The sequence below is a fragment of the Phalaenopsis equestris genome, unplaced genomic scaffold (assembly GCF_001263595.1).
Source record: "Phalaenopsis equestris unplaced genomic scaffold, ASM126359v1 Scaffold001036, whole genome shotgun sequence".
NCBI classification, from domain to species: Eukaryota; Viridiplantae; Streptophyta; class Magnoliopsida; order Asparagales; family Orchidaceae; genus Phalaenopsis; species Phalaenopsis equestris.
Window position 1 is genome coordinate 114,795 of NW_018165475.1, and position 14,827 is coordinate 129,621.

The following is a 14,827-nucleotide window of genomic DNA, read 5'->3' on the forward strand; positions in this document are numbered from 1 at the left end:
TTACTTTCATAGCATGTGAATATAATTGTTTTTTTTTTTTGCAATATATTTTTCCTATTGATTTATAAAGTAAATAAAATAAAAAATTAATATGATCTTAACACGGATAAATGTATGGTCCATGAATCACTCAAATTAAATTTATTTATATTTATTTTTTATATATTCTCTCTTTAAAAAAAGTATTTAAGAACTTATTTATATTATATATTTATTTTTTTTTGGGACAGCTTCATATATATATAAATTATATTTGTTTATGCACTTCTAAAACACATGCATTTATGATTAATATATTAATTTATTAAATAAATAATAAAAGAAACCAATTTAATAAGAAAATAAAAAAAACAGAAATTAGAAATCGCTGCTTATGTCCGCACTTTTTGTCGTCTCGCTCCTTCACCCTCTCGCGGCTGCTGCTAATCAATACTCCTACGGCCGTGGAGCGTAGACGGTGATCTCCAATGGAGGAAGACAGGTAATAACAGGATTTTCTGAAACTTGTTATTTACTCTCTTTCTGGTCAATGGTGTATGGCCCCATTCCTCTTATGCTTAATTCTGAACCAAAGCCTTGTGGGTTTCTCCTTTTGGAACCAACAGTAAATGATAAATCGGATTCCTTAGCTGTGTTAATCTTCTTTCTGATGGAGAGCATTCAGCTTGTTACCCTGCTACAGATGCTTTCGGATCTTCAGTTAAACGTTTACTTTTGAAGTAATGTTGAGCTGAATTATAGGGCTAGGGTTGGACCATAATTTTAAAAAATAGTGTGAACTACAGTGGGATGTTCTCCATTGTTTAGCAAGATTTGCGGAGCAAAAGCTGGGAACAAGATGTGGATTGACTACTCCAAATTTAGATAGTAATACATTTAGGCGTCTTTCCAGAGAGTTTACATGCTGATAATTGGATTCTAGTATTTAGGATATGCACTTGAACACATTGGAAGCCTTATATTCATTTTTTTTACGTGCTAGCTTCTTGTCAAAGATTGAGATTTACATACATACCACTGAATTCCTATGTATTTAAATATTTAACTCATAAAATTAAATTTTTACAATATATACCACCTTTCCTAAGCATGGCAATGTGTATTTCACTTTTTAAAAGTAAAAAAAAATGTTATTTTCTATGTTATGTAAAAGATTTGGGTGGTATGAATGTAAAAAGCTAAGTTTAGGTGTTAGATATGTAAATACTTAGGAACTGGGTGGCTTGTATGTAAGTGCATTTTTACATTATTGGCTGGTTGGCTGAGTATTTCTCTTATATATTTTCTGCATAGAAGTGCCTTTAATTAATGAATATATTTATTCTTTAACCTTGAGCCTATTATATCATTTTGTGCCTAGTCTGTTTGCCATATATAATTCTTTCATTTAAGTCAAAATATTGCCATTTCAACGGAGATAAATAATATTTCTTCACATTAACATAATTAGTCTTATCTCATTTGTTAGGGTTAGCTTTATAAATCCATAATCTCTTTTCATTCATTTATACTATTTGGGACGTGATGTTTTAAACCATTTCTACACAAATATTTCTTTTGTCATCATTCAACCTTAGCTTTTGCTCTCATTTTATTTATGCATTTTCTAACAATCATTATAAACGCGTACTTGTGTGCGTGTGCATGTGTATGTATTTATGTAAATTCTAACCTAACTAACATGATAAACTGCTTTAGGCTATCTTCATGAACCTAAATGAAGCTTGCAAAATCAAAGACTACAAGGTGGCTTTGAGCACTAAGGGAATAACTTCATTAGAGTTACCATTTAGAATGCATGAAATGGGCACTTTTTTTTCATATCAAACTGGATGTCCTCACCATAACAAAATGGAGGGCATATGAATGGTTATTTTTATTTATTCCTATATCCAAAAGGAGGAAATAACAAGGCTTATTTCAATATTAAACCTTATTTCCATTTGTTAGGTTATTAACTATTAACTCTATCTGATATATATATATATATATATCAGAGGCCATTATGCCATATTTCATGAAAAAATTATGTTTAGCGATAAATATTTTGCTTCTTCTCCCTTACTTATTGTGTTTTCTCATCTTCTCCCGCCCCCCATTCTTTCTTTCCTGAAGGAGATTAATTATTTTTTCCTTCTCTCTCCCCAACCAAGTGAACCAATCAAAGAAAAGGAGGTACTATAAACAAACTAACAAAGTCGAACGTGTGTTTGTTCAAGCTCTAGCTTGTTCACTACAAGTTTGTTCAATCTCAACTTGAACTCAATTCAAACTTTTTTGATAAAATTTAAGCTTTAGCTCGTTTACCAAAAGCTTGCTCAAGCTTGATTTGAGCTTGGTTCAAGTTTGTTCATATTGTGATTAACGAGTTTTGTTCATATTCAAGTCTTGTTCATACCGTCTTCTTTAGTGGATGCTTTCTTGAGCGTTAAGTCTTTAATTGAGCTTTATATCAAGCCAAAATCATGCTTCATAGAAAGCTTGATCATGAATTTTACATGATATTGTTTATGACCATGAATAAATCGAGCAACGACCTATTCGAGTTTGTTCATTTAAAAATTGACTATTTATAGAAGTGATGAATCTTGTTTGATTAATCAAATAATCATAAGTGGGGATTAATTGAGTTAATTTATGAGTAGTTTGTTGATAGTTCGGTTCATTTGCATCCCTAAACGGAGGATGCAACAATAGAATGATACATTATTGGTTTTATTCAGTAGTTCACATCAATAGATTCAAGTTTCATTCAAGGTAGCCTCTAACTATTTCTCCTTCCTTTATGGATTTCAAATTTTATTTTTTACTTTTCATTCCCTTTACTTTCTACCTCTTATTTTTCTAAAATAGATCCATACATGGTTGTCCATGATCCTACACCATTTTGAAATTAATTCCACCACAAGTTTGTTTGAGTTGGGTGATAAAGCGTTGAAATCCATTGATTTAGGCTTGATGGATTAATCTTGTCTTATATTTAACTTTATCTAGTAACATGAATCAACAAAACATTTCTAATAATTCTTCATGCTCCCCAATTGATATTATGCAATAAATAATTAAGATTTAGTTATACATTTTTCTTTGTATTTTGTGCCTCTTTGCAATAGGCTAAATATTTGAGCTATATGTTCTCTTAAATGATCCACCATAGAAACCAAAGATTTATGTTCAAGTCTTACCTTGAGTATTACCACTTAATAGATCATCATATTTTACATTTTTCCTATTGTGGCTTTTAGCTACTAACATGATATTGGAATATATTTAATTAAACTGTTAGCTTTAATATTATTATATCTAGCAATTTGCTATTCATTTTTTTCACACCTCATTATAATGGTAGTTATATTTAGGGCCTGTTTAGTTGGGAGAATTTGTGATGTATTGTAATTCTTTTGCAGAGATTTTAGAAAATTAAGTTTTTGTTACGAAGAATTACAAATACAATATAAAGTATGAATGAATTTGAAGTTTGCACCTTCATTTTGGATGAATTTAAAATTTGACCGATTTGACCAAAACTAAGATTTAGACCGTTAATTAATATATAATGTTATCGGTAGGCCACCTCCAGCCACCAACCACTGGTCAACATAGATCGTCATATAATGTTTATTCGATCTAAAGATCAAGGCATGTGAGAGTTTGGGTTTAGTCTTTTATTAGATAGTTAATGAATATGTTTGTGTAAAATACCTAGTGGTTGAGCCTCTACTTATAGGCTTAAATTTTGTGTTGAAAATCAGTTTGATCATTGATGTTTTTTAGCCAAACTTTTTTCCCTTTTGATTCATCCTTTTTAACAACTTGTATTTGAGACGATGGTTTAATTTCAATCTATCGAGTTATGTGGTTTGTGGCCTTCATGAGGCGTGGTTGTTTTCTATAATGATTGAGTAAGGTGATTCAAGTGCGAGTAATACCCACGATGGCTTTATGTATTTGAATGGGCCCTTAATGCATGATACTTGATGATGCCAACAATATTCTGTATGTTACTTGAAGCTAAAAACTGTGTGTGGTTTACCGATGGTTGATATGGAGAACCCTCATGTGAGGAGGTGATTATTTAGACTCATGAGAGCTTGAGTTTAGTCCTATATCAAATTATTGAAAAAATATGTTGGTTTTGAAATACTGAGTAGGTTTGAAATACTAAGTAGTTAGCTTTCTCCTACAAACTTAAGCTTTTGTCTGGAAATGTGTTTGATGATTGCTGTATTTATTATGCCCTACTTTGTCCCCTCTTGTAAATATGTGACATAGCAAAGGTGGATAATATAGTAAGACATATTTCACTCAAGGACCAATATGGACTTTAATTAGCTTGGATTGAGAGTATAGATAGCTAATCTACCTAGATCATCACAAAACATATGTTATATTTCAAAATTTTCTAATAGATCCATTAAAATCATTAATACATTGGCGTGTATAATTGAAATCATCAAAATTGGCTACAAAATTTCTAATAATAATTTATACCTATTAGAAATTGTTGATTTATTTAATGTGCTGAAATAGATGTGTGGGGGTTGGCGCGGGATTATTTTCCGCGTCCCAAACATCTGGACCGAACCGGTTTAGACTCGGAAGAGTCGATCGGCTCTTCCATAAGGGATTAGCACCTCCTTTCCATAGATGGACCCAATCCTAGTTATCTAGGTTTATATATTTGATTCTATTGTTCTAGGTTTTCAATTTTGTTTGTTTTGTATCAAAAGAGCCACCTACGTCTCTTCTTCCTTTTGAGAACTGTATCTTAGGGTCCAGGTGGTGCTTTAGCTGTATCTTGTTCGCCAGGTAGGGTATATCTTCTCTATCCTCTTCCGCATCTTCCCCACATCGCTCCCGATCGCCTTTCATTGCTGTAATTGCCCAAGACAACATTTTGGTTGCTATTGTTTCCATATCTAGCCATCGTGGTCGCCTTACCCTTCCGCTTCGCCGTTGCCACTGTCCAACCATCTTGTACCGTTGTCGCTATCCAAAAACCTCTTTACCTTGCTGTTTTTTTGCAACCTCTAGCTTCCCAATTGCCTCCCCTTTCCCTTTACAGGCTTGTTCTTGCTATTCCGGCGTTCCCACCTTGCCGCCACTGCCCAGGACAGCCAGGAAACACCGCCTTTCTGCTGTTCCACTGCTACCCACTTCAACTCCTCGCTGCAACCAGCAAGGACAGCAACCAACCTATTTTCCTTGCAATTTTGCTCCTTCCCCCTTCGCTGCTACCAGCATTCCTTTATGCCGTCACACCCACCAACCATTTCGATCCACCTAGCTAACCTCCACCAATCGTGGAACACACTTTGGTGTTATTTGGTTATGTCTATTGTTGTATTTCCCTTTCAATCGTGTTTGATTGTAATCACCTATTTGCTTTCAATAGTAACATTTGCTTTTCTAGTGTTATTTTGGGTTAACTCTGACATCATTTTGTATTAGAGCTAGCCTAACAGTAATCCTATCATAGAGTTTGTAGCATCCATCAATACTCAACCCTATATCCACCCAAAACTCTTCTTTTTGCTGATTTTTCATACTGGTCACCCAAAATTTTTCTTTCCCACTCTACACAACCCCTATACACTCTCTTCCATCTACCCAAACCGTAACCATGCCACCGGGAGACAATAGCTTGAAGCTGGCTTGAGGAGAAAGGGCACGATGTCTTTTATGAGAAATCCATAAAAACGTGTCTAGGAAAATTTTAGGGAGGTCCAACTGCAATAGAGACTTACTGCATTCGAGAGGAGACCTCCAGAGGGGTCACACAATTTTCGTTAGATGAAGAATTTGGCATGAAATATTGGAGAAGTCGGGATTTTGAAGTAAATATGAATTTATCATATTTCGATGGTAATATGGATCCAGACGAGTTTCTCGAATGACTCTGAACATTCTTGTAATTTATTTTTGAGTGCCAGGACGACCCATCAGACATAATGATGAAACTAGCAGCTAGCAAGTTAATGAAGAATGCATTTCAGTGGCGGATGAACTTGAATATTCTTCAACAACGAGAATAAAATAGTAAAATTACTATTCAGTTTAAGATGGAATGAGAGAAATAGTGCCAGTAACTCCCGGTTCTTTATAAGCAGGATGTTCCGACTCTAACTTCCATAGTAGAGAGATAACATCATCGGATGACTGTCGCATCTTACAGATATTTCAACCCCAAGATCAAGTAGCAAGAGCACATCCAACAAAACATCCAAGCCGACCCCCCGCCTGAGGAGAAATTAGTTTAGAGTGAAGAATAGGCTGAACCAATCCGCATTCCCAAATCTGTCTCAATCAGGAAGTGTTTCAAATGTCACAGATTTGAGTATATTAAATCAGGCGGGAGACTGACGCGTTATGCTTGTCAATTGTTGGTTGTCTTAATTTGTTTTTTTTATTTTCATTTTCTTTCTCATTCTTATTAGTTAATGTTTCATAATATATCTACAAATGTTTCAACACATTTATATCATGTGGTTTTCATCTTGTCTATCAGCCATAATTACCATTGAAAAGGTTTGGATTAAATCCAATATAACGGTTATCAACAACTGCTTGATTAAAGTAGAATTGCCCAACTTTCTAGTATCTAGAGTCAGAAACCCATTTTGGCATATATTGAGACCATTTTAAAAGAACTTTTGTCCTTCCACCTGCAATTCATTATCTGTCAACCTATCTCACGTGACTAACATTTCATAGATTTTTTGTAATTTTTTTTATCATCATTCTCACAGAAATTCTCATTTTGACTTTTATCTTCAAAACATTTTATTTTCAAATATTTAACCAAGTATTTAACTTTCCGATCATGCATCATTGGCTAAGGCATCATCCTACCAAACTTCATGAATTCAATGTACCTTTGCCACACATTTATTTTTTAATGCGCCAAGTGAAACTATTATTACGTGCAATCATGTTCCTTCTCCTAATTGGTAGAAATCATATGAAGTTAATTTTATTGCGCTCTAAGTTTCCAATAATTGACTTCACGCAAAAATCATCACTATGATAGATTTTTTTTGGTATATAAGAAAATTGATTCTCTAGCACCATCATGGTTTTTATGTCTATGTTTCTTTTTTTTTCTGGTAGTCTATTATATCCCATAATCATCACGATGATATACATATCATTTGCTCTTAATTATCGCTCTAGTGATATTTCTTCTCCCATTATTTATTAATATTTTAGTCTTCATAATTCCTTTGAATTGATTTGTTGATCAAGTCCATGCCTTGCTAGGTTGAATTCTCCCAGCACATCAGCTGTGCTAATTGATGTCTTAGGGTATCATCTGCATTTGTCTCAGGTAAAATGTTTTAAATAATTTTGATAGAATTTGATTATTTCTATAAACTTTCCCTATTTAATGGCTTTGAACTTAGAATGATGAGAGCACTTAAAAAAAAAAAAAGAGTAGGCTTGAAAATCTTTGAATTATTTAATGTTTTGCTATACATTTTTTAGCAATTTTTGATACGATAAACCTGTGTTGAGTATAGTCTACCCTCTACTTTCATTATTTCCCATTGCCATTTCTTAACTGCAATGAGGGTTTGACATTGGGGAAGTTTACATATGTAGCACACAATTTTTATGTATTTACTTATCTCACACAAACTTTCATATTTACATACATAGCACCTCGGGCTGTAAACCTATGCATGAAAATGTGTATTTTACTTTTAAAAGGTGACAACAGTGTTATTTTTGACATGATATTAAATATTTGAGTACTATGGGTGTAAATATGAAAGCTTAGGTGTGAGATAAGTAAATACATAAAGAATTTCTGTATGATTTCACTCTCTTTATCAATACTCAAAAAAACTATTAGGTGTTTTAATTGTTTTCAAAAACAACTTTATCTTAATCAAACATACCATACATACTTTGTTTCAAATTAAAACATAAAAAAGTTCAAATAAAAACAAAAATAGAAAGCAAAAAATAAAAATGATCTTAAACGGCCTTCTTAGTGCCTGGCATGGCTTCCAAAAGGTAAATATGAACCTATTTTGTGTTTTTGAGGGTTTTTTTTTGTTTCATCTAATTTATGATGCCAAGATGCCAAACAGTCCCTTTGTGCTTTACTTCTTAATCCTTATTGTTAAGGTTAATAGAATACTTAAATCATCTGTAGTTGTAATTTAAGTGAGAATGCACAACTTATTTGTGCCACGTGAATGGTTCGGGTTATGTTGATCAATGTAATTGATATTTAGAGGCCGGTTGAGATCACTTTTAATTTTTGTTATTTATTTATTTTTATTTGTTTTATTTATATTATTGCTTGAAATAGTACATGTTTGTTATTTCATAACTTATTTTTTAACCGTTTTTATAAACACTAAAAATAGTTTTTAGATGTATTGGGTGTTTCTAACAAAAAAAATCATTTGTTTTTAAAACTAAAAAAATAAAAACAAGCAAAAAGATGCACTAAACAAACATGTTTCTAAAATAAAAGCCAAAAATAAAAAAAAAGAAAAAAAAGAAAAAGGATGTGATCCCAGACAAACTCTTAGGGTTTGAGGGTTTGTTTGGGATCAATTTTGTTTTGTTTTGTTTTTTTTTTCTTTGTTTTTAAAAACATATTTGTTTAATGTATTTTTAATATATTTTTAATTTTTGTTTTTAAAAACAAATAAACATATTTTTGAAAACACTTAAAATAACTTTTAGGTGTTTTAAGTGTTTTCAAAAAGAACTTTATCTTAATCAAACATACCATACATATTTTGTTTCAAATCAAAACATTAAAAATAAATAAATAAATAAAATAAAAACAAAATAGAAAGCAAAAAATAAAAATGATCCTAAACGGTTCTCTTAGTGTCTGATTTTAGTCTTTTCAATTGCCTTTCCATTTCATAATTTTGTTTAAAATTACTCCTTGGCTTACATTTTGTAAATTTCTGGACGTAGGCATTCACATGCTTTTGCTGTAATTTTAGTTTAATGTCATCTTATATAATTGATGATTTTTTAGTGTATCATATCTGTGCATTATTGATGTTTTCCTATCCATTGATATGCTTATAACATGGTTCGCAAAACTTTGCTACCAAATGCTAACTAAATACCATCTAAACTTTTATATTTAATTTTATTTTAAAATATCACTATTACTAATTTTTTAGAAGAGAAATACACCTTTTCATGCATAGGTCTATTACACCAAATTGTTCTGTGTAAATATCAAACCGAAGGTGTTTATGAGTAAATAAATAAAATTTTGTGATATGCATGTAAATTTCCCAAAAAAATAATAACCAATTAGAAGATTCTTTTACATGAGCATATATCTCACCGACAATGATCTATTTTTTTGCTGCAAATCAGTACAAGCTTTCTTGTTTGCAGAATCCTAACTCTAAGCATCTCGGTACAACTGTTTGGGATTCATCTATGGTCTTCATCAAGTTCCTGGTAATGATAATGGCTACAAGCATTTACATACATACCACCCAATTCTTATGTATTCACATATCCAATACCTAAACTTTACTTTTTTTACATTTATACTTCCCAAATCTTTATATCATGTACTCTATTTTAACATCTTAAAAAATGAAGTAAATTTTCAAAAAGTGAAATTCACCTTTTCATTTAAAAGTAACGTGGTATGCATGTAAAGATTGAAGTATAGTTGACATATGTATAAATATATAGGAATTGAGTGGTATATATGTAAATCTTCCTCTCTTATTAAACAATTCACGCAACTTATTTGTATGCTTAGTAAATAATGCATCATAATCAGAATATGCATGAACGTTGAGGATATGAGATCTACATTTTTTCTCGATTGTGATACATGCATAACTTTAAAAGTTGATTTTCCAATGGTAGTGCGGGCATAACCATCTTATGGGCTGTTTGGTTGGCGGTATTAGGAGTGCATTGCATTTCCAATGCAGGGGTTTTGGAAATTCAGTTGTTTGTTCAGAAAAAATTGAGATTCAATGTAAAATAACACTGTATTTGAAATTTAGTTGTTAGTTTATTTTCTTTGAATTCGGAATTCATCTGATTTGGCCGAATTCCAAAAATATTGTTGAATGTAAAATGATTTCTGTTTCCCCCATAGATTGTCGTCTGCAACCTCTGTCATCCTCCCACCTACGACCTCCTGCTACAGCCTGCTGCCGGCCACCACATCCCTTTGTAGTTGGCCGTTGCCACTGGCCACCATCAACACCCATCGCCGGCCACTGACACTGCCACCAGCCACCAGACACCCATAGCCTGTCACTTCCCTATGTCACAGGCTGCCTCTGCCCGCCGCTGCCTCCGCCGGTCACCACCATTGATCACCTCCGTCATTAGTCAACACTGATCATCCCCATCGGCCGACTGTTGACCATCATCGACAAATGCATTATTTAAAATACACTATTTTCATTTTACTTCAAACCAATCAAAAAAAAAAAAAAACCATTCATTTCTTTTAGAGCAAACCAAACAGCTCCAAAGTATGTCACATATAATACATTACTCATGCATTGCATTCACTTTACATTGCATCACCTTTTCAGCAAACTAAAAACCTCTTAATTAAATTCAACTGTATGTAATAATGAAATTTCCTATTTTTTATTTTCCGACTGTGGGGTTACCTTATGACTGATTTATTCTTAGTTCTTTCTCATGTTAGTAATAATCATTTAAGCTTATATTCATGTGTTGCTTGGCCAATGATATAATGTGATACTTTTATTTATTTTTCACCTCATTTGCAGTGCATGATAATTGACAAATAAATAGAGAAGAATATTTGGAAAGCCTACCCCAAAAATTTCTGATAAGGCTAATGATGCTATTATCCTTTTTTAGTGCTACTTAAATATCATTTTCTCCAACCCCAAAAAAAACTTCAACTATTTTTTTTTTTCAGTCCTACATACTTCAATTTCTGGTACCATCACTCAGGTTTGGTTTCGTGGAAGAAAATGATAACCTCTCTTTTATATATTTGGAAGATTTACATACATACCGCCCAATTCCTATCTATTTACATATCTAACAGCTAAATTTCAGTTTTTGCATTTATACCTTCCTTATGTATGAAAAGGTGTATTTCACTTTTTAAAAGTTAAAATGATGATCATTTTGATGTGATATAAAAAATTTGGGTGGTATGAATGTAAAATGTAAAGTTTAGATGTTAGATATGTAAATACGTAGGAATTGAGTGTTATGTATGTAAATGCCCCTAAATATTTTAGTGAATTTTGTAGCATCTCACACTTTAGCATAACTGTCTGCGTCTTTAGGAAAAGAACAGTAGAAAAGGTAGATTTAGCCCATCCAAGCTGAAAGGAAAACGTGCTATTGAGCTTGGAGCTGGTTGTGGTTTAGCTGGTTTAGGTGAGTGACTCTTAATGATGCTTTATTCTGCTTTAACAGACCTCAGCGTCTTTTTTTTTATTATTTTAATTTGGAAGATTTACGAACATACTACTCAATTCCCATGCATTTAATTCTTACAGACATACCACTTTATCTATGCATGAGAATGTGTATTTCACTTTTTACTGGTTAAAATGGTGATATTTTTGATCTGATTGCAAATTTGAGTGGTATAAATGTAAAAAGCAAAGTTTTGGTTTTAGACATGTAAATACATAGGAATTTGGTGGTATGTATTTAAATGCCACTTTTAATTGTTTTGGTAGTATGTTTTTAAATGCCACTTTTAATTTTTAGTTTTATTTTAACAGATGTAGGCTTATTAACTATTAAGTATGCAATTACAACCTCATTTATTCAAGTTATTGGAGACATTGCTTTCCAGGAATGGCACTATTAGGATGCGATGTAGTTTCGACAGACCAAATTGAGGTCCTACCTCTTCTAATGAAGAATGTTGAGCGCAACACTTCATGGATAATGCAAGCAAATGATTCAGGTGTGCTCTGAACATTCATAAACATTTAGGAAGATTTACACCTGTACCGCTCAGTTCCTATGTATTTATGCCTAAACTATGATTTTTATATACACGCCGCTTCACCTGTGCATAAAAGGTGTATTTCACTTTTTATAAGTTAAAATGGTGGTATTTTTGATGTGATATGAAAGATTTGGATGGTACAAATGTAAAAAAGTAAAGTTTAGGCATTAGATACGTAAATACCTAGGAATTGGGTGGTATGTATGTAAATGCCCCATAGATTTTATTCATAGTTTGTAATTTTTTTCCATCTTTTGGGCTGCCTATTTGGTGCAAAAAGAACGGCTATGGTTTCTTTCCATCTTCAATACTATTATTCTGTTTGATTACTATATTTATTTGCTTTAGCTTACCTTACCTTGATCCCTCTTTTTTAGTCTTTCTGATCTAGTAAATTTAATCTAAGCTATTGTACTCATTCATGCTACTAACATTCCAATATTCCATGCTTGGTTATGCTAGTAAGGAGTAAAAGAAACTAATGGGCCGTGGGTTCACTTTTATTTTTTATTTGGAAGGTGCATACATACCACTCAGTTCCTATGTATTTACATATCTAACACCTATGCTTCAATTTTTCGCATACACCACCTTTCCTATGCATGAAAAGGTGCATTTCACATTTTAAAGTTAAAATAGTGGCATGTTTGATGCTATATGAAAGACTTGTGTGGTATAAGGGTAAAAAGTAGAGTGTAAATGTTAGATATGTAAATCCATAGGAAATGATGCTATGTATGCAATTCCCCTTTTTATTTTTAATTTATTTTTTTATGTTTTACTTGGAAATAAATAAAAAACTGTTTGCAAGTGGTTATTATTTTTAAAAACACAAAACATCTGTTGTTTTAAGTATTTTTCTTTTAAGTTAATTTATTCTAAAATCAAATAATATTTAAGAAAAAAAATGTACCAAACAAACATGCTTTTAAACATAAAGCAAACATAAAAACAAAATAAAAAATAAAAAATAAAAATGATTCCGAACAAATCTCAAGTATTAAATTGTTGTTGCATTTACACTTGCATGTTTGTTGAACCTGCCATAGTGAACTTTTGCACAGCTTCCTTTGGTTCTATTGAGGTTGCTGAGTTGAATTGGGGAAATGAAGATCACATAAAAGCTGTTTGCCCTCCATTTGATTACATCATCGGCACAGATATTGTAAGTTCCGACAACATATTTATTTCAGCTAAAGATATTTCCATATCAGTTATCCTAGACAATTTGTAGAATGTCAGAATGCCATTTCAAACTCTTGTATTGTATGAGGTTGTAAAATGAAATTTATTCTATCCCCAATACTTTAATAAAATTATTGCAAAGTTTACTAAATTAGATTTAGGAGTGCAGTTTTCTAAAATTAATGAGTTTGCGCCTTAATTAAGCTTTTGTCGGATTTACCTATAACATCTAAAATTTGATATTTACTTATCCAGCACTTTATTATCACAATCAAATTAAATCATATGCATAAAAAGGTGTATTTTACTTTTGTGATGATATTTTTGATGCAATGTTAAAGATTTGAGTGTTCTACTATAAGTAAATATCAAATTTTAGATGTTACAAAAGTAAATATACAAGAATTTTGTGCTACGTAGATCTCCCTTGAGTTTTTTGACTAATATTGGAGTTAACCTAGACAACAATGGAAAAAGCAACTTTTATTATGGAAGCAAATAGGGTTTACAACAGACACATATCGAAATAGGAAAAAAATAATAGACACTCAACACAAACACCAACAAGCGCATGAATCTAATTGGCTGGGTGGTGGCGGAGGAATCATGTCGGGAAAGGAGCGGCAACAAAGATTTAGGGGCCAAAAGGGATAGGCGGCGGCTAGACAACAACAAGACTATCAACAGAACAATTCCGACAGGGATGGCGACATGTCAGGTGATGGGGATGAAGGTTGGGAAATTGGGGAGTTTCAACTGAAACATCTTCTCGTCTTCGGATACAACCTTAGAAGGAGAAACCTGAACGCCGACGACTACCTTGGCAGATAACTGAATCAAAACTAAACCTAGAACACACAAAACATTGTATAAATATTATTAGTCGACAAAGAAGTGGTCCACTCCCCTTGGGCGGCAACTCCTGACCCCGAGATGGTTAGTCGACCCTTCCTTTGTCTAATTGGACCTGTGTAATTGGTCTTAGGTTCCCCTGCAAGCTGGTCCAGCCTTTACATCCGTCTTAGTTTTCCGGAATTGGGGGAGCTTCAATCTCATTTGTCGAAGCTTCGGTGCCCTCGTAGTATATTAGTCAAAATTTTCATGTTGAAGATATCAAAGATATTATAATCTCCGGTAAATCAATCTTTTAGACGTTATCATTCAACTTCTTGAGGATTCTGAAAGGTCAGCCTGTCTTGGTTTGGGTTTCTTGAATGATCCTAGGAGAAATCTTTCTTTCTTCAGTCTGATCCACACTAGATTTTCTTCCTGGAGGGTCACCTTCTTGGATTTATTAGTTTGCGCCTGGAACTTGTGATCCCGTATGGTGATTTCTTCCTCAACTTTGTCGTGCAACCTCTGAATTTCATGTACTCTCTCCTCAACCTCCTTAATAAGAAGAACTGGTACTAACTCAAGCTGAGCGAGTGAATTGCATCCATACATAATCTCTAAAGGTGCGCGTCCTCTAGTTTGACTCACAGACATATTGTAGGTAAATTTGGTCTGGGCTAGAAGCAGGTGTCACTGCTTGATGCTCTTTTCTATGAAGCACCTTAGGAGGTTTTTTGTGCTATTGTTCACCACTTCCGTTTGACTATCTGTCCTTGGATGAGCTGTCGAGCTGAATTGGAGTTTAGTATCAAGTGTTTCCTAGAAAATTTT

The 14,827-nt window shown here is 32.9% G+C and overlaps 1 protein-coding gene across 3 annotated transcripts in view; it reads left to right on the plus strand.

The window, feature by feature from the left end:
- The first annotated feature begins 399 nt into the window (after window positions 1–399).
- Window positions 400–14,827, plus strand: part of LOC110032837 (protein N-lysine methyltransferase METTL21A) — a 31,472-nt gene continuing 17,044 nt past the window's right edge. Inside the window, exons 1-6 of one of the 3 annotated variants that reach the window (XM_020736602.1) lie at window positions 400–481; window positions 7,261–7,327; window positions 9,385–9,450; window positions 11,298–11,391; window positions 11,819–11,932; window positions 13,027–13,142. In XM_020736602.1, coding sequence (XP_020592261.1) covers window positions 468–481; window positions 7,261–7,327; window positions 9,385–9,450; window positions 11,298–11,391; window positions 11,819–11,932; window positions 13,027–13,142 — 471 coding nt within the window. In that variant the 5' untranslated portion in view covers window positions 400–467. The remainder of the gene's footprint in view (window positions 482–7,260; window positions 7,328–9,384; window positions 9,451–11,297; window positions 11,392–11,818; window positions 11,933–13,026; window positions 13,143–14,827) is intronic. The other 2 variants (XM_020736603.1, XM_020736604.1) reach the window with 2 other exon arrangements.